At 38.2% G+C, this 27,640-nt stretch overlaps 5 protein-coding genes across 7 annotated transcripts; 2 read left to right on the forward strand and 3 right to left on the reverse strand.

The window, feature by feature from the left end:
- Positions 1 to 355: 355 nt before the first annotated feature.
- On the reverse strand, positions 356 to 2,771 carry LOC137937608 (calcium sensing receptor, chloroplastic). Its single transcript, XM_068782709.1, has 6 exons — positions 2,432 to 2,771; positions 2,100 to 2,333; positions 1,798 to 1,990; positions 1,107 to 1,248; positions 853 to 984; positions 356 to 747 (listed from the first exon to the last, which is right to left on the reverse strand). Exons 1-6 carry the CDS (start codon positions 2,645 to 2,647, stop codon positions 510 to 512), a joined length of 1,155 nt encoding a protein of 384 aa, XP_068638810.1. The 5' UTR covers positions 2,648 to 2,771; the 3' UTR covers positions 356 to 509.
- Positions 2,772 to 3,343: 572 nt separating this feature from the next.
- On the reverse strand, positions 3,344 to 6,941 carry LOC137937609 (uncharacterized). Its single transcript, XM_068782710.1, has 6 exons — positions 6,630 to 6,941; positions 6,016 to 6,138; positions 5,546 to 5,719; positions 5,351 to 5,432; positions 4,505 to 4,569; positions 3,344 to 3,839 (listed from the first exon to the last, which is right to left on the reverse strand). The coding sequence occupies exons 1-6, from the start codon at positions 6,918 to 6,920 to the stop codon at positions 3,537 to 3,539; spliced, it is 1,038 nt and encodes a 345-aa protein (XP_068638811.1). The 5' UTR covers positions 6,921 to 6,941; the 3' UTR covers positions 3,344 to 3,536.
- Positions 6,942 to 8,708: 1,767 nt separating this feature from the next.
- LOC137937468 (ethylene-responsive transcription factor CRF1-like) lies at positions 8,709 to 9,386 on the forward strand. Its single transcript, XM_068782527.1, has one exon. It carries the CDS (start codon positions 8,709 to 8,711, stop codon positions 9,384 to 9,386), a length of 678 nt encoding a protein of 225 aa, XP_068638628.1.
- Positions 9,387 to 14,906: 5,520 nt separating this feature from the next.
- Positions 14,907 to 21,287, forward strand: LOC137937061 (RNA-binding motif protein 25-like). Of its 3 annotated transcripts, XM_068782097.1 has the most exons (9): positions 15,424 to 15,511; positions 16,148 to 16,231; positions 16,428 to 16,867; positions 17,001 to 17,236; positions 17,326 to 17,478; positions 18,326 to 18,728; positions 18,955 to 19,620; positions 19,825 to 20,393; positions 20,886 to 21,287. In XM_068782097.1, the coding sequence occupies exons 3-9, from the start codon at positions 16,774 to 16,776 to the stop codon at positions 21,135 to 21,137; spliced, it is 2,373 nt and encodes a 790-aa protein (XP_068638198.1). In that variant the 5' UTR covers positions 15,424 to 15,511; positions 16,148 to 16,231; positions 16,428 to 16,773; the 3' UTR covers positions 21,138 to 21,287. The 3 variants fall into 3 exon arrangements, with proteins under 3 accessions (XP_068638197.1, XP_068638198.1, XP_068638199.1); XM_068782098.1 differs by lacking the exon at positions 16,148 to 16,231 and having other exon boundaries at positions 15,430 to 15,511; XM_068782096.1 differs by lacking the exons at positions 16,148 to 16,231; positions 16,428 to 16,867 and having other exon boundaries at positions 14,907 to 15,511.
- Positions 21,288 to 22,867: 1,580 nt separating this feature from the next.
- On the reverse strand, positions 22,868 to 24,105 carry LOC137937062 (transcription factor MYB8). The gene is made up of 3 exons (XM_068782099.1): positions 23,813 to 24,105; positions 23,583 to 23,712; positions 22,868 to 23,488 (listed from the first exon to the last, which is right to left on the reverse strand). Exons 1-3 carry the CDS (start codon positions 23,943 to 23,945, stop codon positions 23,008 to 23,010), a joined length of 744 nt encoding a protein of 247 aa, XP_068638200.1. The 5' UTR covers positions 23,946 to 24,105; the 3' UTR covers positions 22,868 to 23,007.
- Between the last annotated feature and the right edge of the window lie 3,535 nt (positions 24,106 to 27,640).

Raw genomic sequence — 27,640 nt, forward strand, 5'->3', positions numbered from 1 at the left:
AAATTATTCAACCTCATTCATGCCAAACTTATAAATTTATTCGTCTCATGAAGCCATTTATGTTAAAGTTTCGAAATCTTTTCCATTGTCCAATCCACCTAATTGAGATATTTGAATTCCAAATTTCATATATAATAAGTTTAATCATGATAATACCTTTTACTTCATGTTTTTTTTAATAAGAAATATAAAATTTCACATATACACCACTAATCCAATATGAAAAATCATTTGGTGATAATTTTTCGTATTGGATCAGCCCCCATCACATATATGCTCCTTATATATGTAATTTCACCTAGAAAACCAAGGGAAACCCAGAAATTGGAAATGACAACTTCTCAGTATTCCGTATAAGATGCATGGTGGAATTCAAAAACTTGCACTACTGCTCAATTTCTGTGGACTACAATTCACGTAATGCACATAAAACGTTACAAAATATACTCAATAGCAGGGAAGCAAAGGGGATTTAATATGGAATGCACGGATTTGATACAAAAAAATTCTCAATCACTCCCTGGCAATAGCTTTTGAGTTGATCGGAAAGCAGTACCCACTCTAGCTGCTGCAGGAATGATCCTTGATGGAGACAAAACCTCTGCAATCGAGAAATTGTAAGAGTCTGTCCCTAAACGACTTTGGAACCACCCTTTGCTCCCAGAGAACCCATCAGACATGATCCAACAATTCTTGAAACCAAGACTAGTAAGTACCCTTGCAACAATCTTTGCTGAATCTGAGTAGCTGTGCGGATTTGGAAGAAGAAGATGAAAATAAAACCAGAAATAATTAGTTCCTAACTGATGTAGATTGAAAAGATTGAAACCAGTACAAGGAGAGAGTACGCACGAGTCCATTATCACAATATTGGAAGACTTGTTTAGTTTCTTGAGATAGGAGATCTTAATAGCAGCTATCTCGGCTTCCAACTTCTTTGTATTTCTCACAAGGCCTTTGATCTTGCTTGGGAGTTCTTCTAAGCTGAAAAAGGGAAGCAAGGAGATAGATAACTTAAAACGGTCACAAATGAAGGATTCTGTTTAAATTTGTTAAACTTAGCCAGATAACAAGATAGGACGCTTAGAAAACAAAAACCCACTTACGAGATTGAGATTATCTTGTTTCTAGCATTAGAAGGAAATCGAGGAATCCCCGCTTTACCCTTGTCCTTCTCTGATCTGATGTCAATTAACAGATAATTCTTTGCACTAATCATGTCCAGTGCCTGAGCAGGTGTAAGGTTGCCTATAGTAACACCAAAGAAGTGCATTAGCAATGTTATCTGCTCTAAGAAGATGCTGATAGGAATAATTCCTGCAAAGTGAAAGAATAATGCTCCACACGGGAGTCCTTGACTTCTGCCAAAAAGGAATGAATTAAGTAGTTCTTGAATGTAACAAGATAATCATCTAAGCTATAGGGTGCTTTCTGTTTATGGCCTTATATGATATGGACCTAGGAATAAGAATCACATTTTCGTTTGACTGTCTATGAATAAGCCAATAATGGAATTGTTAGGATCTCCACTTCAGACTGATTTCCACTGAAATAGTATCCACCAAACAATCTTAGCGTCTCACTCAGCAACCGCAGCCCTGTTTATAACAATCAACCACAGTAGCCACCCAAATTCACATGTTTCCTCGTCGTGAATAAAGAGTAAGAAATAATCCCAGAATCTCAAACTCTAACTTCAAACATTTGATTCCTTCCGTTGGGCCAATCAACAGAATCCTTTAGGCTCTCCAAACCACAAAAAAAATTCATAGAACTAAAGATTGTCAATGGTGATACCTTTGTAACCTCGAAGGTTGAAAGATATGACAGACCAGACTGGAGGAAAGAGGAGGTATGCGAGTACCACTGCCCCAGCAGTCACCGCAATTGTCTGTGGATCAGAGGAAGTTATAGTTTCTAGGGTCGTGGAAGCAATTGGCTTGATATTTTCGATTACTTTCGGAGCCTGTTGCGCAGCATCGACAATTGTCTGTCATCAGAAGAAGACCCAATTAGAACACGAACCAAGCAAAATTGAATTCAACTGCACCAGAACGTCTTCCACCAGGGTCTGACAAAATGTCAGTTGACTAATAAACCTTAGCTGCACCAAGGACAGGACTGGTATCAACACCAGCGCTCTGAAGCGCATCCTTAGCCTGCTTAGACGCTTCAGAAATCGCGGGAGACGCAATCTCCAACGCCTTATTTCCAGCCTGCTGCAACGCCGGCGTCGCAGCATCAATACCTGGCTTCAACGCATCGACGAACTGTTTAGAGTATTGCAATACGTTCGACCCAAATTCAACCACCTGATTGATCGCGTTCTCGACCTACATTCAAAAAATTCAAGGCAGCTGAGCATTTGATCAACTGGGTATGAAGGAGAACCACAAACACGAAATGAGTTCTAGTCTGCACGGTCAAGTACATCAGTGAGAGAGGAGACTATCTGGTCTTTGGAAACGGAGAAGGCTTTGGCGTCGTTAGGCAAGGAGAAGAGAGAGAAGAGGGAAAGAGTAGTGGAAGTGAGAGGAGCAAGAGAGGTGGTAGGGCGTTTGAAGCAGGGAATAGGTTTAGCAGATTTTGGTGCAGCGGAAGGGGTGGTGGGTGGCCTTGCCGCAGCTATCGCTCGGAAGGCCGCCATTGAGGAGGGGAGAAGAATCGTCTGGCGCTGCTGAGCAGCTAAGGAAGAGGAGGGTGAGGAGTCAAAAGACGCAAAAATGAGTTAAAAAATATTGAAAACTGAAGAAACGAACTGATTGGTGAGCAATCGGAGGTGAAATGATATGATTTTGTAGACTATTTTAGTGGCCAGGAGGGTTCCGGCCCTACGAAACGCCTGTTCAAAGTGGTACAGAGCTCTTATATTTTTACTAGAAGAGATTGAAGAAAAGACACGGGAAGCTACAAACGTCGGATTCCACTTTCTGTAATTACCACAAACAGAATATCTGCTCGACATGCAGCGGAGGCCACTGGATTTCTGTCCAAAGCAACTGAAAGGCGACAAGCCTCTGCCTAGGGCTTTTTAAGTTTTAACCACAACGGCACTCATGCCACATAGGGCTTGAACATTGTCGTTGCTTTAAGCAACACAACATGCAAGCTGCGACTCAGTGTTGGAGGACCTCTTTGGATTGCAATCACATTAGCAAAACAAAACAGCTTGCATGACCCGTTTCACCAAGAACTGAGACACTCAGCTTATTCAATGGAACTTCGGCATTGCAATCACATCATATTTTTCTTGTAAAATTTGTGAAGTGAACCTGGTCTGCGATCCTTGAAACAAAAATCATTTAGTTGTGGTTGCAGTTATCCAAGAAAAAAATATCGATAGTTGCAATAAAAACCAATTATCTACTTGGTTACAGTCTTCTCAATGTTTTTACAAGTAAACCTCCTTTCACATGTTTACACGCCAATCAAATTGTCAAATGTAAAAAGCACATATATCTAAGAGGAACTGTACAGGGATCAACACATCAGGCTTCTTTGTTAAACTTTGATGAAGGCGAACCCAGGGCAGCAGTTTAAAATGATATCTTGATGAAAACCAACAAATGGAGGAAGAAGATATAGAGTACAAAGGCAGACCTAAGAAGCGTGAGCTGCTGCTGCCATCCAATTTTGCTGCCCCCATATGAAGGTCTGGTTAATGGCTCAACAATGTAGTCTGTTGATGTGGTTGCATTTCCTAAACCTGTTCTCACAAAACGGTTTCTTGCAGTACTTGCTTCAGTGCTTCCATTTTCAAGCTTTTTTCTCACTGCATCTAATTTCTCCAATTCAAGCTCTTTCGAATGTATTTCACTGATCAAGCTTTCTGCTTGGTTCTACAAAGAACATATAAAGCCAAAATAAGCAAACTGGAAGCAGTTGACCAATAATTTGTAGCATGTGATGCTGCCATTGCTATTTTCCACGTAGGTAACACAGAAGTGTATACTGTGGGTGTCTAGGTAAGCGACCTCATGACAGCATTACAGTTGTGTTCTACCGTTTCTTCTTGAAAGTTTCAATTGTTAAGAAATTTTAGCACAGACATGAGTTGTCCGCAAATGCCAGGCAAGGGAAAGGTTGGATTTTATGGTTTTATCATGATAAAGGAAGCAAGAGTATTTCTTCCAAGTTTCTGTTTTAACCAACAACAGCCAAAATGTACATGTGGCATTTACTGCAAACAGAAATAGAGTGATGACTTTAATTGAACTTTGGTTAGTAGCCCATTTTATATAAGATTATATTATCAGCATATGCCCATCCACACCTGCAAGTAGGATTCCACTCTATATAAGATTATACTGTTTGCATATGCCTACCCATTCCTGCAAGTTAGTGTTTCTGAAAAAGCAGCAGCAGTATCTAGCTTACATGACAAAAAAAAAGGAAGTTTATGCAGCACTGAGAGAACTTTACACAGCTGAAAGTTCATTCTTGCTTGAAGATCTTAACTGAACTTACACAGGTGGAAGAAAGTTGTAGATAGTAGAGGACATACTTGCTTTGTTGATCGTTGTTCAATGAGGCTCTGCAGCTGTTCATGCAAGATCTTTTCTCTTTGTGCTGCACAAAACAAAAATTGCAGAGAAAATCTATTTTAGTTGTTAAACTATAGTAAACATTCTGTGTCCAAGCATGGTGCTTTCATATTAGCTATGGAAAAACATATAAAACTTGGAACTACTTAAGAAAGCAAGAATTTCTCTTTTAACGACTAATATTCATGAAAAAGGTACTAGACCAGTAGACGCTGAAAGGCCCACCATGCATGAATTTCTCTTTTGTAAAAAAATAAAAAAAAACAAATGACAAGTGCATAAATGTTACAAAGTAGTAAAAAACTCCATATGAAATATTGCTTCTAAACAGTCACAAAAAGTATATGGCGACTTGGGTTGCAGTTCAACATTCTTATGGGGGGTTTTACAGAACAAAGTCTCAGTTCAAGTCTTGCTAGTCTCCTGGGTAATTGGTTCAATCCATTGAAATAGACACACCAAAAATAAATAAATAAATAAACATACATATATATATATATATATATTTGAAATACGTTGACATTGGACTAACAGAATTGACTTTCTGGGCTGTGGGGGATGGGATCGAAGTCACTTTATTCAAGGGTTATTTTCAAAATGTATCCACATTAGTGAATGTGATCAAGCTAAGTTTGAAGGAAACACCTATAGATGTCGTAATACTTAAATAGAATTTCTTATGAATGACAACAAAGAATTAGAAACAATAGCATAGGTTCCCAAACCTTTGTGATGTGCATCTATCACTTGCTGGGAACACATGAAATAGTAAGTGCAAACTGCATTGAATAAACAAAAAAATATACCTGGGGAAGGCTTCTTCAATGAACTTTGTTGAACCTGTTCCCATCTGTTCTGTAAAGTTTGGACCTTCTCCTCCATAGAGATCTAATACATTGCAAAAATGTCAACTTCAGAACCTTTTGTTTGTAATGCTTCATGAACATTTTTCTTTCTTTTTTAAATTGATATTTTATGAATCACTAAAAGATCCAACTTACCAGCTCTTTCTTCTTTATGTCAAGCTCTTCCAACAGATCCTGTTCTGAGGACTCTTCACCAAGGTGATCTCCCATAGTCTTTGAAGAATTTGACTCTTGAGATTCACTAACTTCTGATGAAGCCATTGTTTCTTCGAGTTCTGATCTCAAATGCATCTCAGCCAAATCCAGTTCCTGTAAGAAAATTTTCACTCTATTATTGCCAAGTACTTTTTTTGCGCCCTTTGTTTTTAAATTATGGCCAATGTACTAAATGAATAAAATAAATTAAGTCCAAGAACATCTTGAAAATATATCCATCACAAATGTATTCAGTATGTGTTTCTGCTGAGATGGGAGAGAGCTGCAAACTGTTTACGAAAGATTATTAAGATTTAAAAGTATAATGGAATGCTATCCTCATCCTATAAGCAAATCTGTGCAAAAGTAGCAAGTATGGTTCACAGAAAGAAATTTTTAGCACTCTAGACCTCGAGTTGGGCCTGCAGCATATCTGCTTCCTGCGACTTCTCCTTGATTTTCTTTTGACAATTTGCTATAGCCTTTTCATACGCAGCATTTTCTTCTTGCAGAATAATTTCTCTTTGTAGCGCCTGCCAGAAGGGTTAATACCAACGCATGAGTACGAATGATTAGAAGATGATGCAAGGAGGATACGCTCAGTAATATCTGAGCCGAAGCAAAGATCCATGCCCGATGGATAATTATATCATATACAAAAAAAAAAAAAAAGAAGAAGAAGAACAAAGAGAAAGTTCTAAATTCTGATGTCGGTGACTACATTGATCAAACTATTTAATCATCAATATCGCATTTTCTTGCAACCAATGACTTTGCCTTGACATGCGCATTAGTTTTGAATATCAATTCAGCTGAAGCTAGCAATTCTCTGATTTGATACATATAGAAATAAAACGACATTTTTCAGTGGAATAAGCAAATTCAAGAAATTTTCAGAATCCATTCACCAAGAAAGAGCTCCAAATTGACGGAGTAGGGGAATAAGCACTCAATTACAAAATCTTCTGATCGGTAATAGAAAAAAAGAAAAGAGTGCACAAGCGACTGAGGAATTAGTGGGAACCTGTTCTCGAGTAGTAGAATGAGCGTTCAATTGGAGAGCAAGCGCAGCATTAGAAGCGACGGAATGGGCGTGGAGGTGCGGGAGGCGTTGAGATATATGAGGAGGCGGAATTCTGAGACGCAGATCTTGGATGGAACGTCGGAGAGAAGCCGCCTTCTGCTCCAACTCCCGCGCGTATTTTTCCTGCTCTGGGGTGAAAACGACGATAGGAAATCGACTCTGGTCATCTTCCCCATTGCTTTGTCCTCCGCCGCCGACGACATCCGCAGCCCAAGCGAGCAGACCTGCCATGGTCCCTCAGTCTTCCGTCAAGAGAAATGAATAACACGAGTAGGGAAGACGCCAACGGAAGAGCACTTTAAACCGGCTATCGATCTGGTCTCCTCCTGGGCCGCAAATCTAAATTAAGATTGAGAGATCCATTCTCAAAAAACTTTTGTAATTGGGCGTACATTATTCAGCTTCATGGGCCTCCTAAGTAAACTAAAATATCAGATGAGAAAACATCTAAGGTTTCAAAGTAACGATCATATTAATCCATTATCATACCGTCTCAAAATAGGTCACGGTTATAAAGGCCAATCTTGTCTCATTGCAATTGAAATTGGGACTAACTTTATAAGGAGATATAACCAATAAGGACGAATGTGATCTAAGAGATAAAGATTTGAATTTAGGGAGAGATTTGCCATGAGGGTTTTCTATGGTCAGGGTTTACAGTCATCAATGTATCAAAAGATCATATCTAAAGAGGGAGAGATTTACTTCCGGTATGGTCGCTGAAACTTAGGTGTAACCTATTGGAATATGTTGGTGATCTGTGTTAATACTTGGCTATTGTACTAGTTTTTTCGGATTGTATTGGTTAAGTGCTTACATCACCGATACCAAAGAAAGACTTTGTCCTGACTGAGCAAAGCCGAGTCTGCTGAAATTCTTTCACCAACAACGACACTCGTTAGATGACAAAGCGGCCATTAAATTTTGTTGGGATTATCCTTCCTAAACATGAGAGGCACGTGCACAGGAGGGACCGGGAAAGAAACAACGGGGTCCGTTTATTTTTCCACTTTTGAGGTGTGAGTTTTGTTTTGTGGCGATTGGATTTCTGTCACTGTGGCATTACTTGGCCTCACCCAATTCCCATTCCATTAATCTAATCTTTGCCCACATTAACTTAACCCTTTTTTAATTTGGAGGGGCCCACCCTTGTCATCATCTTCCATATGGGTCCACTACGTTGTAAAATTACCATCTTTTCATGAAATTTTTTCTTTTTATGAAAACCAGACTGAAAACTGTTTAAAAATGGAAGACTGAAGTCCAATTAATCTGATCATTTTGCAGGGCTGGGCTGGCTTACAGCAGATCATTATGTTGGATAGTAGCTCAATTTGATGATATGGGTCCCGTTGGTTTGTTTATAGAAAATGGAACATTTTGATATTAAGAATGATAATGGTGATGAGAGGGATGTCAGCCATTGTAGCCTTGATTGTCATTTTCTGCATTTTGATGTAACCTTATTTGTTTTTAAGGAAAGGGATCTGAAAGAGCTGAAGGCTTTCATTAATCCTGACGTCGAATGATCCAAAGGCCTTTACTTGATTGCTCGGGCAATCAAATTACCAGTCTTGGGTTTTTCTTTCAATCTGAAGAACATAAATTTAAGGAGTGAAGTTTTGAAAAGGTGTTGAGCTTTTTCTGGGATTTCCTGGAACAGTGTGAAGCGAAAATTAACAGTGGTTCTGTTCTGGGATTCTCCTTTCCATTTCGATATTGTTGGGGTAATGGGTTGTCTTGCTCTCATTAGTTTTAACTCCTCTGCAGAAATATACAGAAACTGTATTTTGCAGAGCTCCGGATTGCGATTTCTGTAGTTCTTTCTCAATCCGAGGGCACTTTGAAATTTGAAAAGCTTCATCGCGACAAGAATATGCTTTGGAGAATGATCAACTCCGTATCAATAAACAAACATCGAACCTGAAGTCATCAACGTGTCATCACCAGCTTAATCAATATATATCAGCTGCTTGGCGTCTTCACCCCCAGAGTCGATTCTCTGATCAATCTCTCTCCATGTCCAACCCACCAAGCTCAAAGCCGCCACGCCAAAAGCAAAATCCTTGTACCGGTGCACCTTCGGATCCTCAACATGACGTGAAGGACGCCTCGAAGCCGCCCAGAAGAAGCAACGCCTCGGAAACTAAATTCCTCGGCGTGCGGCAGCGGCCCTCCGGGAAATGGGTTGCAGAGATCAAAGACACTTGTCAGAAGCTCCGGTTGTGGCTGGGCACCTTCGACAGACCCGAAGAAGCCGCCATGGCGTACGACAACGCAGCGAGGCTTCTCAGAGGCAGGAATGCGAAGACCAACTTCCCTAGCGGTGAAGACAGGAGTGTCCCGGTTGCTAAGAACGCGAGGTTCTATCAGCTTCTTCACCATGCAATAATGAAGAGCCATATAAAGGCCTCATCTCCGAAAGCCCAAAGAGTGAGAGGTTATCAGAGCGGCGATTTCTCCTGTCTTGTTGAAGAAACCATCGTTTGTAACTCTTCTAATGGTAACGCGGGCGCGGATTGTGGTTTCGAAAGGAACAATGGGTTTTGTGGATTTTCTAAGGTTTATTCGTCTGTTCATGTGGCTCCCTCTTTCCGTGATGACGATGAAGATAATATCTGTAAACAGATAAGAACCAGAGAGATGGAAGTACCTTCCCGTCATGTGAATGAGAGTTGTGGAGAAGGATTTCTTTGATATAGTCGTCACTACTTTTTTTTCTTTTTTTTCATTTCAGATGTGTTTGTTTCAGATTTGGAGAAAAGCAAGCTTCTGCTAGCAATTCAAGGAGCCAAACTACAAATTACAGACAGAAAACATTCTTTCTTCCTCTTTAATTTCTTATAAAGAGCACCTGATGATTCGATGCTGATCTTCACTCTTGACTGTGTTACGCTTGGTTCTTGTGCGGTAGCTGGGCGTCTGTAACTACAGATTTATGCCCTAATCGCGGGGCAAACAGCCCTGATGAATTCCACAGTTTTTTCTCTACGAGCTTTTCAAGAACAGAGCGCATCGTCGCATACAAAAACTAGAATCAGATGGATCAAATATCTAATACAGAAAATCATTGTCACTGCGTATTGATCGATGTAGAAAGTAAGAAAATTTAGGTTTTTATCTAATTTTTAAAATTTAATTAGATAAATGAGGACCATTTGAATTTATTTTAAAAAATACTTAACTTTGACCGGTTAACTACACATGTGTACAAGTGACACGTAGACTACTTTAACCGAGTTAACTACACATGTGTACAAGTGACACGTAGACTTTAACCACGTTATCATAACACGTCAATATAACAAACACATCATATTACATACACATCATTGCACATGTTGGATGTAACGTCATTAAATGACAAAAAATCTACTGTTTAAAATATAACATGTCAAACCACATCATCATCCATTTAATACCTTTCATCATCCATTTAAAATATTTATAAATTTAAAAAAATTTAAATTTGTTTTATATTTAAAAAATAAATTTATCAATATACTTTTTATTACCTTATATTTAAAATAATAAATTGTAAAAAATTATATTAATTAATTTAAAAAATTAACTCTTACCTATTTAATGATGTGACATCTTACATGGGTGATGACATAATCGGTCAAAACCTATGTGTCACCTTTGCATGTACACATGTACAATTGATTGTTCAAAGTTTGAATATTTTTCTAAATAAGTTCAAACAGTCGTCATTTATCTAATTAAGTTTTAAAAATTGGGTAAAAACCTAAAAATCTCTAAAAAATATCAATCCTCTTAAAATTAGAGTTACTATATGAATAAGATGGCCAAACTCCAAATACTTCGAACAAATTGAGACTTAAATAAACAAGAAAATAATTAATTTTTAAAAAATAAAGTAAGATTATTAAAGATTATATAAACATACAAATCATTTTGAATTATTAGTTACGAATATATGAAAATACTATAATAACTTGTTCAGTTTATTAAACTCCATTTTAATAGAAATAAATGTTATCATATGAATACCACGGTATCAATAGATTCATTTCATTCCGAAAAGAAATGGGTGTTTCCTTAATCGATACTCGTTTCATTCAGAATTGTAAAAAGGTTAAAAATTACAAGAAACCTATAAAACAATATAAAAATTGTTACTTAAGCATGTAATCTAAGTTATCTTTAATGATACATTCTAAAAAAATCTAATAACTCAGTAAATGAGTAGATATCTTTTGTTATGTATGAAGGGGTTAATTATACTAAAAAAACATGCTCTTTTCTATAATTATGTAATTAAGCTCTACTCCTATTCGCTCTAGTTAAGAATTTGAGCCAAAGTGACCAAGTAATCGTCTTTTTGAGTTGCATTATCAAAGCTCCTCACTTAATGTACAGGAGTTGGCTTTTGCTGACCATTGACAGGGATACTTCTCGAGACACCACTAGAAGTTAATAATGAGAACACCAACAAGAAAAACAACTTTCATGAGGTTGTCAATCATTGGCGGAATATTGCTATATTTTGATCACCAGATAAGAAGCCAACGCTCAACAAATAAATAATAAATGCACTGCAATTAAAACATTACTAAGCACACAGTCACTAGGCCAGCTTGCCGGTCACCCAGTGGACCTGAAGAGCATCTAAACCTCCTTCACCAGGAATAGTTACCATCGATCTGTCAGATACTGAGATTTTGAAAATAATGACTCAATAGGATCTATGAATAAACCTGCAGACACTTCTTACAACCCACATTATTGTATATTTAATCTATGCAGAAAATCCAAGCCACCCAACGACTAGAAAGCTTGATAGAGGGGATAAGAAAGTCAGAAATGAGAAATTCGAACCAGGGTAAAAGATGGAAAACTACTCAGGGAGTTCTTCTGCTGCAATTGATCAACCGACCAACACTGCTGCTACACTTGGTTTGTTCTTCAGTTGATTCTGTGGCTTACACAAAACTTGTGGATCTGAGACTACAGACCGCAGCAGGCTGCAGCGTCGCACACACAAAAGAAGCAAAATTTAAGATTAAAACATCAGAGATAATCATGGACATCCCATTTTAGCTACCATAACTAGGTATTTCCTGTTGTACTACTGGATTCTAAAAGAGACCATTCAAAAGAAAATGAGAAACAAGAAAAGGCCCTGCTTCTTCATATAGCTTTGTCAATTCTTGATCTAGGCTGTAAATGTAGCTTTCCCCTCTTCTAGCCTATCCTTGTACCAAGGTTCAACTTGAAAACTGTTTTCTTGTTTCAATGCTTAGAACTTTTCTTCTACATGTTCTTGCCATCTCTTTTCACCCACTTTGTTCTATGTTCTAATTCAAGAAACAAAATCATATCACTCCATTGTCCTTTATTTTGATTCAGATCTCTCTTTAGCGGAAACACTGCAAAGAGGCAGCCTGGATCAGCAATTCATATGCATGGAACAGTTTCTACTCTTAGCGTCATTGCATAACCTCAATGTCTTCCACGCAACTCTCTAATGAAGCTCAAAGTATATAACTATAAACCAGATGTAAGGAAGTTGGGCCAATGTGGCACAAGTGCAAGGTGATTTAACTAACACATTCAGATTCCCCTACTTCGCAAGACCATCTGGTCTGGAGGCAATGATTGTTCCACCATTTCAAAAGCTGAAGCAGCCCTGATCTGTGAACATTCTTTAAGCTAGATAACCCGTACTGAGATTTCTCCAATTAGTTCACTACTTGGACTCCATCACTTCCACCACTAATAGTCTGATTTTAATGAAAATCTTTTACCTTTTAAACAATAACAAGAATGAGAAAGAACACATACCCAAAAAATAGCGAGAGGTTTCCCACTCTTCTTTGATCCATCTTTGTGTTTGCATCAGCACAAAGTCTTTGAAATTCTAACCTCACAGGCAAACAATTCTTATACAGTTCAACTTCACCTGAACGTGATTGGTGATCATTTATAGTTCCCAAGTATCAAGAGCAAATTTCTCATCAATCTCCCCCCAGCTTCCTTAGCTTTATAGCAACCTTTCATTTTCAAGCATCCAGATTGAATAATTTTGCATTCCCTGCAGAATCCTCAACCTTCATTTTTTTCCTCTTCCATACTGACTTTTTCTACATAAACCATTTGAATTGCAGCTCAAATGATACCAGAAACTTACAATTTTTCTACTTTATTAAAATCAACTTAGAATTGGTGCAACCAATAACTCGAGCTCCTGATACTTATCTGCTAGTTGGAGAAGGAGAAGACGGTACATTTGTTGAGATAAAAGTTCTTACAGCATAATTAATTTTGATCTGTTGCACCTTGTCATGCAAGTAGAAAATAGGTGGCAATTCTAAACTTGTGCAACAAATGGCTTACTTCCTGGAAAATACGGTACTGATTACCATAAATAAATAGTTGTTGCAGTAAAACAACTCAGCCAAAGAAGCTGAACCCATGTTTACAACTATTTATACAAACTCATCATTCCATGGAAAAAATAATTAGAAAAAGTAAATTTAGTAGACATTTAAAAGATGAAAGGGTTAAGCAATAACAACATCCAGGCAGTTAGAATCAACACCAAATGAAAGATTCTAATAACAAGCATACTAAAACAGAGAGATGTCAGGAAACTGTCACAAACAACTCTATAAACATTGTCATTTTTAACCAAGAATTATAAATAAATAAAAAAGATAAACAATGCCTCTTCAAACCAAACTACTCTAAAAACTAGATTCGTAAGGCCGGAAAGAGTGAACTCCATGAGCACCGGATGCAGAGGTTTATCGACCAATTCCTGCTTCGTCTCGCGCTTCTACCAACCCCCTGAAAAACCAGACCAGGAAGAGATCGGTAAACCGCTGCGTCCGCAACCGCCACAAGCTCATCTTTCTCTGAGTCAAATAATACTCAAATGTCAGAAAACATTATTTATTTTGTAATTAGAAAACAAGTAAATCCTGTAAAAAGAGAGAAGCCAGAAAAGAAAATACACATGGAAAGAGAGAGAACTAAACACACAAGCCATGTAATCACAAATCAAACTGAGTTCAGTACTAACAGTGGCAAACAGGAGTGAACGCCAAATAACTTGAAAAGAAAAATGGAAAATAACAGAAAAAAGAAGATTCTTCTTTTCTCGTTTGAGAATATTACCAGATCCGAGTGGATGGATCCCACGTTAACGGACAAAATGGATATAGTCAGGGAACAGCAAAATAGGTTTTAAAATATCAAACACGCAAAAGAATCGAATAGCATTTCGGCTATGAGTATCCAAGAGAGAACAGCCAACTTTCACCAGATAAATACATTTTTATTCCAAGAAGCCGAAAAAACCTTTGGAAAACTGAGGAAATCAAGAAAGAGAATTAGCTGAGAGTTCAAGAAAAAACTATAAATAATCGGAAAACCAAAAAAGCAAAAAGCAGCAATCTTATTTCTACCAGATCTTAATGGCGCCAAGTAACCGACAGAGGGGAAGAGATTATTAGGGCAAGTCGAAAAAGAGAGAGTAACTGTAGTTGAACAGCTTAAAGCCCAGGTGAGATAACTACATAATTTACCCAAACGCCCCTCGAGCAGGCGATCACTGAAATGAAATGCCTAAGAAAAGTGTTTTTCCGGTGCTTTTCTTTTATCACAATTTAAAGCGCGTTTAGACATTAATGAAATTCTTATGTACGGAATTGCAGAGAAATACTGAAATCCCTGTAATTTTCTGAATTATATTATGGTCCTAGGTTTATTATTAGCTAGGTGTTTAACATTTGGTATCAGAGCCGGCTCCCATGTCATGCGTTCAAATCCGAATGGGATGACCTAAGTGGTATCTTTATCTTTGACATATCATAAATAGAGTTCATCAACATAATTTGACATAACATTACCTTATAATTAGTATTTAATGAGTAATTAAAATGATACCATTAGGATATCTTAATAAATAATTAGTAAATATTATTATGACTTAATTACGTTTTTATTAAAGACAAATAGAAGAAATGGAACAAATAATTATTTGTTTTTATTACTTACCCAACTCGGTCGACGTCTACACAAGGAATCGGCCGGTGTTTGATACTCTCTGTGCACAGGCCACGCATCGTGGTCCGTGTTCGTGTCATGAGCTGTCTCGGTCTCTTGTCGATCCGTTCCTGTCTGTAGGACTGTGTTCATACAAATTGAGTCATTTGCCAAAACTCGCCTGAGAAAATCGAGAAATCACAAGTTAACAATGCCTCAGTGCCTGACCTAAATTTGTTGCTGCCGTCACCTGGTAGTCAGAGCGTCTCCAATGGCTGTCTCGCCCTCTCCTGCAGCAGCCGTGGATTCTAATATCCAAAATTCAGACCCCGATAAAGTCGCTTCTGCCCAACCGGCACCCTCCGCGATGGCTTCCCCTTCCCCTTCCCCTTCAACTGCTACTGCTCCCTCGCTCTCTTCTGCGGCAGTGCCTGCGGAAAATCCAAACGCCTATTCAAACCCTTCTCAAATATCTCAGCCTCCTTTTCTTCAACCTTATCCTCCCGCAGTTCCATCTTTCCGCCTTGTCGGGCCTCCACCAACAGCCCCTTCATTCTCCCAGGTTTCCCATAACCCTAATTTTCAAAGTCCTAATCCCCAACCACCTGGGGTCTCTGGTGCGTCCCCATCAATCATGATGAACGCCCTTCCTACTGGCGCTGGTGGCGTAACCGGCTCCATGCATCCCATTGGATCCACTCCCATGTATCCTAATACTGCCCCACGGCCCTATCCGCCGATGCCTAATGGATTTGCGCTTGCGCACGTTGCTTTACCTGGCCCGCAGCCTCAGCATCTACGTCCTCCGGGTGGGTTTTCTACGATGTATGCATGTTATTTTGTGATTTTTATGTGCTTCGATTTATATCATCCGATTTCATATTTTCATCTCATGGTTGGTCGCTTTTTAGTTGCTTCTTTGCCCTTGATTTCCTGGCTATGAGAAGGTTGGGTGATGGTTCTGTAGAGTAGGATTGTGGTGACAATCGAACGTAGAGACTTGATGCTTCTACCGTACGGGAAGAAGGCTTTTAAATGTGTTGGATTTGTGTGAACATCTAACTCTGTGGGCAAAACGTTAAAAGGAAGCTTTTAGTATTGAAATGCCCTGTAATTTTTTGGGGTGCTTGTGTGTTTTCCTAAGTGCAGTGCCAGAGTCGACAGAGTCACTGGTTAATGGTTGTACAACTAAAAATAATGGATTATTTGTTTGACTTTGATGTAGTATCTTGTTGAATATAGAGATTTGTAAAAATTGTTAAATATCATATAATTTAGAGACAATAAAACATTAAGCATTTTTTGACTGTGGTTCCTATGCATGGTACCGGTGATTTTGTGAGGATGGATTTTTCGATGAGAAGACTGGGGATGCAACTGTGCAAATCCTATTAGTTAGATAAGGGATGCATTTGGTGTCGATGACGGAATGTTTTTTCCTACAGCATCTTCATTGACCATGGTGAGAAAGATCAGCAGTCTTCATCTTGCAGTTCTTTAAAGTCTCTCTTCACTCCAACCCTATGTTGGTATGCTTAAATTCTTTAAATTCATTGAATTTTTGGAAGGGAAACAGTTTAACATTTAGAATGTAATAGATAGATGGCCTTAATGGCTATGCAAGTTGGAGGATTTTAAGTTTACCGATTTCATAAGGTTTATGATGTTCTTTCCTTTTTTCTGCCTTTTTTTGGTGGCTTCATTGGTATTTTATTTGCACCACAGATGACCATGTTTAGCAAGTGAGTGCTCATTGCGCTTGTGTTGCAAGGTATTATGATTTCTTTCGTTACTATCATTTGTCTTTTTTTATTTTTTTATTTTTTTATTTTTTGTGGTTTCCTTTTCCTTTTTGTTTGTTATTCTTTCAAATATGTTACTTTAAAACGTTTAAAGGTGACTGAACATTTTTAACTACTGATATTCCGTTAAGTCCTGCTGTTTGCTTTGGATGAGACTTGGCGAGTCTCATCAATACCAAAATATAGTGTGCTGGGGTAACTTCTGGAGTTTGAGTTCAGTGGAATGTTATAAGGTAAGCTGCCTTACACACGTATAATTTATAAATTGGATGCTATTTGTTTCCATGTTCCTTCAGGTTACTTGTTCAGCTGGTGATAGTTGCCATACCTGTGCTGCCATCTCTAATATGCTTGTGTTGTGTGGTAACAATATTAAATCATTCTCATTTACTTTTATCTCCTGTATAGCAAAATGTGCACTTGGTGAGGGTTCTAGGTTAACACTTTCTGAATCTTGTCTGACAAGTTTGCATAGATGTGGTCTGCCTTGATGCAGGCATTCCCCGTTACCCTGCACCATACAATGGTATTGTCCGGCCCCCAGTCTTTCCACCCCGTCCACCATTGACTCAACCTCCTATTCCCGGGATCCGTGGGGTTCCTCCAATTGTTACCCCTGTAATCAGGCCTGTTGTTCCTATTGTTGCTCTGCCCGAGAAGCCACAAACGACAGTATATGTTGGAAAGATTGCTCCAACAGTTGAAAATGATTTCTTGCTTTCTCTCCTTCAGGTAAGACTATCAACCATTCCTAATTTGTGCTACATATGTAGTTATGGTTCTTTTTATGATGTGCATGATTTCTGTACTTGTTTGTGAAGCTTTGTGGTCCTGTCAAGAGTTGGAAACGTGCACAAGATCCCAGTGATGGTACTCCTAGAGGATTTGGTTTCTGTGAGTTTGAATCAGCTGAAGGTGTGCTTCGTGCGTTGCGTTCGCTGAGTAAATTGAATGTTGATGGTCAAGAGCTCGTGGTATGATTCCATTCTGTTTTTTTTTTTAATTCAGATTTTTAGTGTATATTTATAGCTTAATCTGTTTTGCCTCTGTAAGCCATATTTTGAAATGGAAAATTCAATTTACTATTTTTGTTAAAATTGATTGCTGGAAGGATGAACTTACCTATTTTTGCTAAAAAAAAAGCCTTGTTGCATGGGACAACATTTAATAAAATTCTTGCCTGTTTTGTCCCAAAAAAAGAGTATGATATTATTTGTCTTCTAGTAACGTGGTTCAAACTCATTAGTCATGTTGTACTGGTGACTTGACAGTAATTCATATGTTTTCATCCTCTTCTAAGAGTGGATTCCTCTGCTAATCTATGTACCAATACTGACGGAGAGTTATATTGAACTGCTCTAACTTCCTTTTAAAATCCTGATTTTCTTTAAGTTGACAAGGGTATTGTTTGTATAGCATGTGGTATGCATGATTTTGTTGGATGCAACAAGCAACTCAACATGTAATGTTTGTTTTGTGCTATTGTGGTCACATGATGGTGACTTTCTGCCATGACTTCATATTCCTCTATGAATTAGGTTGCTAGATGTGAATATGTAGATGTATGACATTATTATTTTTAATTAATAAAAATCTGGATCTATGGAAGTGCTGCTTAACTTTTCATAGCATGGTGAAAGCATTAAAGCATTTTTTGGTTCAGCCTTCTGTTCTTAGGACCTTGTTGGACATGCTAGTGCAATTCTCAATACCTTCTTCTTTGCCTAATACTTTTTTAGTTTATTTTATTTTCCTTTAAATTTTTTAGGTTTGGGGTTATCTTTTTCACCTTATGTTTTATCTTAACCTGGTACTTAACAGCTAAATGTTAATCAAGCAACAAGAGAGTATCTAGAGCGTTATGTGGAAAAGAAAACTGAAAGGGAAAAGAAGCTCAAGGAAGATGAGGTGGAGGGTCTCACAACAGAAGAGGAAAATGCCCCTGGGGTGGAAAAGCGAGATCTTCCCAAGTCCTCCACGGAGGTCTCAAAAAATGAAGCAAATGACTCAGAGGAAAAAGTAAATACAGACCCTCAGAAATTTGGTATTGTCACCATCGAGGATCAAGAGGCAGACAAAGATGCTCTAGAGAAGCTGACAAAAATGATGGACGAGAGGCTGAAGAACAAGCCCCTACCCCCTCCTCCGCCTGCACAGACATCTGCCTCAGAAGTGTCCACCAAGTCAAAGGATGGAGACACAGATGCAGATCCCGTCAAAACTGGTATGCTTTAACACTTTTTTTTTGTGTTCATGGTATGAATTGCTTAACAGTTCTTTTTTTGCTTTCTATTTTTCTGGCTAATGTTACTGTGCACTGTATGCCAAGTGGTTTTTTTTACTTGACATAGTGACTACAACTTGTGAATCATGACAAGATGAAGTTAAGTTTTACTATCACTGCTTTTGCTACTTCCATTAGTAACTGAGCTTGATGCTTATTATTGCAGATGTTATTGAGGATAAAAATGATGAAGAAACAACAAGTGAAAATAGACCAACTAGTGAGCTGGACAAGGTGGAAACGCCCTCTTCTGACAAAACTCGATCATATGATCGGAGGAGCAGAGAGAAGGAGAGGGAGCGGGACCTGAAACGTGAGAGGGAGAGGGAGTTGGAGAGATATGAGAGAGAGCGAGAAAGAGAGAGGGTGAGGAGAGAGAGGGAGCGAGAGATGAAATTCCGTGAAGCTGAACGTCTTTACAAGGAGCGTGTAAAGGAGTGGGAATCTAGAGAGAGAGACAGAGAGTATCATAGACAGCATGAAAGAGAGAGAGAGAAGGAGAAGGAATGGACCAGGCGAAGGGAGATCAAGGATCAGGAAGATGAAAGTGATGATGACGATACAAGGAAAAGGAGGCACAGGAGCAGTACATATGAAGAAAGGAGGAGGAAGAGGCAAAGGGAAAAGGAAGAAGACATGGGTGATAGAGTGAGAGAAGAGGAGGAACTTGCTGAGGCTAAGAGACTAGCAATTGAAGAAAAGGAGCAAAGAGAGGTTGCTAATAATGGTAGTGAGAAACCAACAATGGCAGGGGTGACACTTGATCCTGAAGGTAGAGAAAATGTTGAGGAGCGGGCCTATGAGAGTGATTCTGGTCTTGCTAACAATGCAGGTACTAGTTGTTGCTATCATTGTTATTTGTATTATTGGTGGCAGTAAGTGCTACAGTTATTTTTTCTTACTCTGAAAGAGTACCTGGAGAACCTGTAATAGTGTCAATCAGAAGGATAAAGTACTCTTTTTTAAGTTATTAAAGTCAGACCTTCGTCACCTCATAGTGCTAACCTGATGTTTGTCTTTTTATTTCCCTGTGCAGAAAATTTGGTCATGAGATCTGGAAGCAGTGATGAATCAAGGACGGAAACAAATGTTGTCTCTGAAATGGGGCCGAGTAGCAGTGCTCCTGCACGGAAGCTTGGTTTTGGGCTAGTAGGATCTGGAAAACGCACCACTGTTCCCTCTGTGTTCTATGAGGAGGATGAAGAAGATGGGGATAAGGAGAAAAAAATGAGACGTTTAGTACCAATAGATTATACTACTGAGGAATTGCGGGCTGTCCAAGGTAGTGGGTCTGGGTCTGCAGGGGCTCCACCAAATTTGGCTGCAGCAGCAGCGTTTGCCAAGCGTATTTCTAATGGTAACTCCAAGGAAGAAAGAGCTGACCCTGAGAAAGATAGAAGTAGGCGATCCAACGACAAATTATCTCGTAGAGAGCGAGATCGGGATGGGGAGGAGAGTGGTCGTGGGAGAGATAACAAGGAGAAAGTGCATGACAAGGCGTCAGAAAGCAAAAAGCTTTTGGATGCAAAACAATTGATTGACATGATTCCAAAGACTAAGGAGGAGTTGTTTTCATATGAAATCAACTGGGCCGTATATGATAAGGTGAGCAACTCTCATCTCTCTAATTGCCTGAGGCAATGTATGACTAGCATCGGTACGAAATAGCTTAAAATTTTCTTTTTTCTTTACTTGTTTTTATTTTTTTGGCATTGATAACATCCTGCGGGAAGTTTGGTCTAGTAAATCTTCGATGGTGGGTTTGTATCATTGATGCATGTCTTGCATGTGGTGGGTTTGTATTATCAATTCATGTCTTGCATGTGGTGGGTTTGTATCATGGGTAAATGCGTATGCTGTCTCATTTTGTTAGAAAATTGGGTTTTCTCTGAAAAAAGACACAAGTATCAGGTACTGCTTTGGTTGAATTTCTAGGTTGTTTACTGCTTATGGTAGAAGTTGGAAGTCTCACTGATTTCTGGAGATCGATCTTGGATAAAGCCCTAACATACATGATATGCTTTAGTGTTTTGCTGGAGAAAGGTACAGCACACAAGAATATGCATTTTAATTAATGGTCGTATCTGAATGTTGTAGCATGAACTACACGAGAGAATGAGACCATGGATTTCTAAGAAGATTACAGCGTTTCTGGGAGAGGAGGAAGCTACTTTGGTAGACTACATTGTATCTAGCACCAAGGAACACGTGAAGGCATCACAAATGCTTGAACTGCTTCAATCCATTTTGGATGATGAAGCTGAAATGTTTGTACTCAAAATGTGGAGGATGCTCATTTTTGAAATCAAGAAAGTAGAGTCTGGTCTGTCATTAAAGCCTAGGGCCTGAAGCCAAGGTATGTTTTATTTTTCTTCTCTTTCGTGTCTTGTTGACTTCAAGATGTACTTTTTGTGTTTTCAATCTCTGTTAGAATTCAGTTTGGCCCATAAAAATATCTCTGTTGCAATGGTGGAAGATTATAGGAAGAGCTGTTCATTCCCCCCTCCCTCCCTCCCTCCTAGGACATTATTGCACAGACGAGTCCTTAATTTTAAAGGTGTCGGTCCAATGTGGGCATTCGGATATCCTTCATATAACAATTAGGTCAGCTATGAGTTTTTTATTTTTTTGAAACGGTTCAATCGTGGTTCATGGGGGTTCCATATAATACGTATTTCTTGTGAAGGAAAGCTTATGCATCATGGTTCTTGTCAGACTTAAAAGAGTTGGTATCCTTTGGTTAAGCGGTACTTGTCAGAGATAATGGATGTCGTTACCACCTAACCCATCATCTTTCTTGGGGTCTCTTCTTCCGTAAAGCAATATCAATTTCGATTACTGGATCTGTTGTCATCCTCAGCCATCACTACTCACGGGAGCTTCTTCCATACTCATATCGATTGAGCTTGTTCGTTCTGTTAAGCCACGATATTCATGGCAGCGTTTTACTTGACTTGTTTAACCTGTCTATGCCAGAAAGCAAACGGAACTTGAATCTTCGGGCTTTAGACATTCAAAAGAGTGCTACGGGTGACATAGCGCCGGCTGAGCCAAGCTTGAATATGTATATGTTTGGTTTGATCTGAATATTTTGAATTTGAGTTCAGCCTCAAATTGAAATTGTGTTTCATGAGTTCGAAAATATTGTGATGAAAAATAAAAAAAAATAAATAAATAAAAAGAATATTGTGATGAACTTAATACCATTTAACTGTAAGTTATTACATATGAAATTTTGTACGGGAATATACTACTGTATAATAACCAATTTAATAGACCTAAAAAAAATAATTTATTCCATTAATAGTATTTATTTCATTAACAAAAAAAAATGTTAGATATTGAAAGAACCAAAAAGGTAGAATAATCGATCGTCTTTAAGGTTTGAGGTAAATAAAAACTAAAAAGGAAATCGATGAGAGCAATAGAGTAAAGAGTATTTCGTAAAAAAAAAAAATTTATGCTAATGAGTTGGCTCACGAACTAACAAACCAAGATTGAAAAATCTCGAACTTGACTTGTTATATTTAGCGAGCCTTTTGAACTTGAATGATTTGCAAGATGTTTGGCTTGGTGCTTCTCTTTAACCATGAGCAAAGAGTGCATCATACTTCACCAGAATTGAAAGGATCTCCCTACATGAGCTGTCGATAGGAACCTCATCTCTGTGTGGCCTTATCCGTTCCTTAAGATCGTCCCACAACCCAATATCAGGAACCAGATTAGAACCCTCAAAATCCGCTCTAGTCCTGCCGACTAGATCTGTTTGCTTCAAAACATACAACTCAAATCCAGATTGAAAATGAGCTCGAAACAATGGAGTCAAGACTAAATCGGAATCGTTCTCATCCTATGCCGATTGTTGCCTAGTGAAGCCGATCCAGACCAAGTTTAATTAGGACAAATCAAGTTACCGAACCACCTACTTCAAAAACTCGCAGAACCATGGTTGCTATCCTACTGGTTTGGGGGGGGAGGGGCTAACCGTAAGATAAAAATGCATCGGCTAAGTTTGTCCTACCCGAATGTGGCATGTACATATTTTGTGCTGATACGTGAGGTGCAGTCCAAAGGACCACTCAGTCCAAGACGAAGCCCCTGTGATTGAAGGATAAACAGCAAAAAGTAGGGTGGCTTGACGAGGAAATTACAATTTGCCGATCAAGCTTCGTCTTCACCCTTTCTCTAACCCAATAAAGAAGAAAACAACATCACGAAATCAAGTCAAATGAGTCACAGGAAACTTGGTTCCTAAGGGTTCGTGAATCCTCTCCAACATGCTGCCCCAGTAGCCCTTTCTCTCTTCACCTCTGCCGATGATGGGCGTCTCCTTCCCCGAAGCTTCTTCCACCACCAAGTTGGCATCACTGTCAACGAACAGGTTCAGACAGCTTTCTCCGTAGCTTTGATGGTGTATGGAGTCAGAGACGCCGTGCCCCTTTTTCCGATTAGCGCTTCCGATCTGAGCCTGGGTCGAGATGTCAGCTGGGAGGCACGGCCGTTCCCAGTCTTCTACTTGGTTGAGGAGACCCAGAAACGAGAAATTACCAGAAAGTACCATTGGCGGATCTCTGGGAATCACCTTGTGTGTCACCGGATCGATTCCCATGCTCAGCAGTCTTTTCTTTAAATGGGTATTCCAGTGGTTCTTGATCTCGTTGTCTGTTCGTCCAGGCAATTGAGCTGCTATCGTAGACCACCTGTAAAAATTCCGAGTTCAATGATCAGATTGATAGTTCCAGAATCATTTTTGTAAGTGAGAAAGACAAGATAGAGACAGATAAAGAGCCATACTTGTTTCCTAGAGTCGAATGGAGATTGATAATGGTGTTCTCTTCCTCCTCTGAGAATTGTCCGCGCTTTATGTCCGGTCGGAGATAGTTCGTCCACCGCAGTCTGCAACTCTTCCCACATCTTAACAGCCCTATTGTGATTACAGAAAGAAAAAATAAAAAATAAACATCACGAACACAATCGTCTCACTTGGAAGTAATTAAGAAGAAAACAAAAGCCTGTCCGCCCACCTCCTCTCTTGGGTAACGATCTCCAGCTTCCATGCCCATGAGTTCGAATATAATCAATAAGAATTCGATCTTCTTCAGGTGTCCATGGCCCCTTCTTGAGACCCGTTTTCGCACAGCACGGAGTTCTACCCATGGATGGCCTCTCCACCGGATCTCTCTCTTCCGATCTCCGTCTCTGACGCAAAGAATACTACGGCAGCATCAGAAAACAAGCTCCCATTTTCTCTCTCAGCACTTATCCTCTCTCGTGAGAGAAAAATAGTCAAAGAGAACAGCTTTCGAGCGACATTTTGTCATCTGTTTCCATTAATGTAACTCGTTGTCGAAAGGCGATTCGATTTCCGCCTTCGCAGTAAAATTCCAGTAGTGTCCCTCCATTCTCAAGCACGTCATTCTCTCGATCAGGCCATCTCCTACCACGGCGAGTGAGTGCGGTTCGGTTAGGATTTCCCATTTAACCCAACTCACGGCCACCCATTTGAAAACTAAATTTTCTGGTTCTATTGTGCTTCTCATGGAAGCATCCTGGTACCCGATTGTAATCTGTTGGTTTAATTAAAAAATTGAGACGCACGTATTCCATTAATAATGTAGTTTAATCTGATAAACAACGTGATTAGTGGTCAATATTTTTGAAAAGGGAACAAAAAAGATAATATGTTAGGTGAACCAATCAATTGGAGACTGATACTAAAAAAGAGCAGCAGAAAAATTGATTAGTAAATAGACTAATTAAATACCACATTAGTTGTTGAACACCTTTTTACGTATTTAATCAAAGCTAGATAAGAATTAAGAAGAGACGGATAATATAAGTGGAAAAAAAAAGAAAAAAAAAAGAGAGAAAATTATTATTTTTTTATTAGGTATGAGAGAATATGTTAAGCAACATATGTACTTAACTCCAGGACCATAACATCACACCCCACCTTCACGAACCAACGACCACACGCAGCGACACTGGCCCGACCCGGTTTCTGCCAACCTACCAGCAACTTTAATCCAACCTCTGCGTGTCCTGGGAATCAAACTCGCGACGTGGGAGTCTGCTCTGATACCAAATGTTAAGCAACTAGTTAATATTATCCAAAAGACCAGCCTGTTAGGAGCGGAAGACATAGGTACTTAACTCTAGGACTATAACAGAATAATATAGAAAAAAGAAAATAAGAGGGAAAGTCAATTTTAGTCTTAGTTAATAAATGATGGAATTTTGAGAGAAATGACAAAATAGAAATTATAGAAACTTTTAATCATAAAAAATTAAAAATATTACTAATTTTATTTTCTTTTCTATTTTTCAGTGTTTATCTAAACAAGATAAATTATAGGTATCCAAATACGAGAAAAGAAATTTCTTTCCTTTCCTTTTCTTTTCTCTCCATTTTTTGTGTTCCAAACGAAGCCTAAGGCTTTTTACACAATATAAACCATTACCACCAATCAATTTAGAATGGCGAAAAAGAGAGGAAACCATTAATACCTCAAACTTCACTTAATTATGGCTTAATTGAACAACAACTAAATCCTTATTTTATGATGGGCATAATTACATAATGTAAAATTATATGACTATGACACCTTATTCTTTCATTCATTAAAAAAAAAATTATAGTAATAAAAGATTTGAATGACTTTACTCGATGATTATCCCTCCATACACCTTTACAATAAGGTTTACAATGCCCTATTTGTAGGTCAAGAGGGATAAACCCATTTATCCCTTATTTAAACTTTAACTAATGAAAAATTGCCACCAAGGAAAATATCAAATTTATTCAAATTCAAATAAGACATTATCCCATATACTTAAAATCTCTCAAAAATCCTATCCAAATCAATCCAAATAGGCCCCCAATTTCAAATTTTGAATTTTGAACCCATCAACAAGTCAGATGAATAGGCTGCACATGGCCAACCTAGGCCCCGTGCCCCGTGGCATGATATTTGTCATGGGTCTCTAATGCCTGTGACTTTAGAATGTTGTGTTACCATAAGAAGAAACCCCAACCACTTCAAAAAGATGCCAGTATAAATGGGAATGATCCTCTTTCATTAATTCATGTGGGGAAAGGGTCTATTTCGATCCTTATAATTGGAGCTCAGATATGTTTTTTGTTGGGTTGGTTTGGAAGACAACAACGTGCCCCTCACATTTTTTCATATTTCAAGACCAAACCACTAATACAGCTCTTTTCAACCATTTTGATAAAAAAAAAAAAAAGGTATCCAACGTCAACTTAGATATTTGTTCCAATAGGAAAATGTGGGATTCTTAGCGTCTTTACCAAGAAATGCTGTGAAGTTATTTCTAATAGAAATATGTTTCTTATTTTTTTAAAATACGTTTTTAGCTAAATTTTTTTATCAAAAAAATATATAATTTTTCATGTAAGATTTTTCAAGCCAAGATAGGTTGGAAAACCGTATGAATTTTTTTTTTTCATGACAATTTTGTATTTGATATTTTATTTTACTAAAAATTTATCAAATAAGTATGGTAATGTATGAGAGTGATTATTATTTTTTATTTATTTGCTAAAAACACTAATATGACCATTTATTTTTCCTTGGAAATTTTTAAATTTTTTTATGTAATTTTCTAGTAAGGTACTAATAAGATTTTATATGAAAATTTCTTAGAAATATAGTGGATATAAATTTCTAACCAAGGGCACTAATGGCCCCCCCTTAAAACTGGAGCTTGGCTAAAAAATCTTACAACTTAAAACTTCCATTACAATTCATAATCTTAGGTGTGAGTAGGAGTGGCCCCAAGCCAAACCAGCTCGCAAACCGTTCGAGCTCGACTTAAAAAAAGCATGGATTTGTTCAATTTTTACTCGAGTTCGATTCGAGCTCAAACTTAAAATAAGGTTTGTTAAGTATAATAAGCCAAAGTCAAGAATTTCCAAACTCGACTTATTAGCTCATGAGCCGACTCATTAACATAAATTTTTTTACAAAAATAGCCTTTACTCTAATTGCTCTTATTTACTCCAAACCTCAAAGATGATTGGTTGTTCAGCCCTTTCGGATCCCTCCCATATCTAATGTTGTTGTTTGCCAATGAGATAAATACTATTGATAGAGGTGTTTGTTCTTTCGTTTATACATTAGTATGCTCCATTGTAAAGTGTGGACTCCAAAGAGATAGAGGATATAAATTTTCAACCAAAGACACTAACATACCCCTTAAAATCGGAGCTTGACTAAAAAAATTTACAACTTAAAACTTCCGTTACATATCATAATCTTAAGTGTGAGTGGGGGCGGCACCAAGCCAAACTAGATCACAAACCATTCGAGTTTGATTCGAAAAAAGCTCAAATCAATTCAGGTTTTACTTGAGCTCGATTCGAGTTCAAATTTGAAATAAGGATCGTTAAGTATAATAAACCAAACTCAAGAATTTCCAAACTGACTTGTTAGTTTGGGAGCTGACTCGTTAACATAGATTTTTTTACAAAAATACCCTTTACTTTAACTTGTCAATTCCCTCTTTAGTTGGCTTATTGTTACTCTTATTTTTAAATATAGTTTGGAGCTCTAACCTTGCTCCAGCTTGAGCTTCACACTTTGGTTAAATTTTATGTGGTCAAACTCGATTCCAATTTTAGGCCGGAGATTGAGCTCGAACTCGGGCTTGCATTTAAAGTATTCAAATCATCTCCATGTTACACAAAACTAGAATTAATCTTATATTTATACTGTAAATATTACTGCGGTTTATTTGGTTATAAGCGTAAAAGGAGCAGCCTTGTAATGGCTTTTAAATATAGACAGAAAGAAATTCATATTTGGATTTCCATATCAAAGGTAAAATCA

Source organism: Aristolochia californica, unplaced genomic scaffold, assembly GCF_029961685.1.
Source record: "Aristolochia californica isolate CCGP_79_NKW_82.1479 unplaced genomic scaffold, dmAriCali1.0.hap1 SCAF_7, whole genome shotgun sequence".
NCBI classification, from domain to species: Eukaryota; Viridiplantae; Streptophyta; class Magnoliopsida; order Piperales; family Aristolochiaceae; genus Aristolochia; species Aristolochia californica.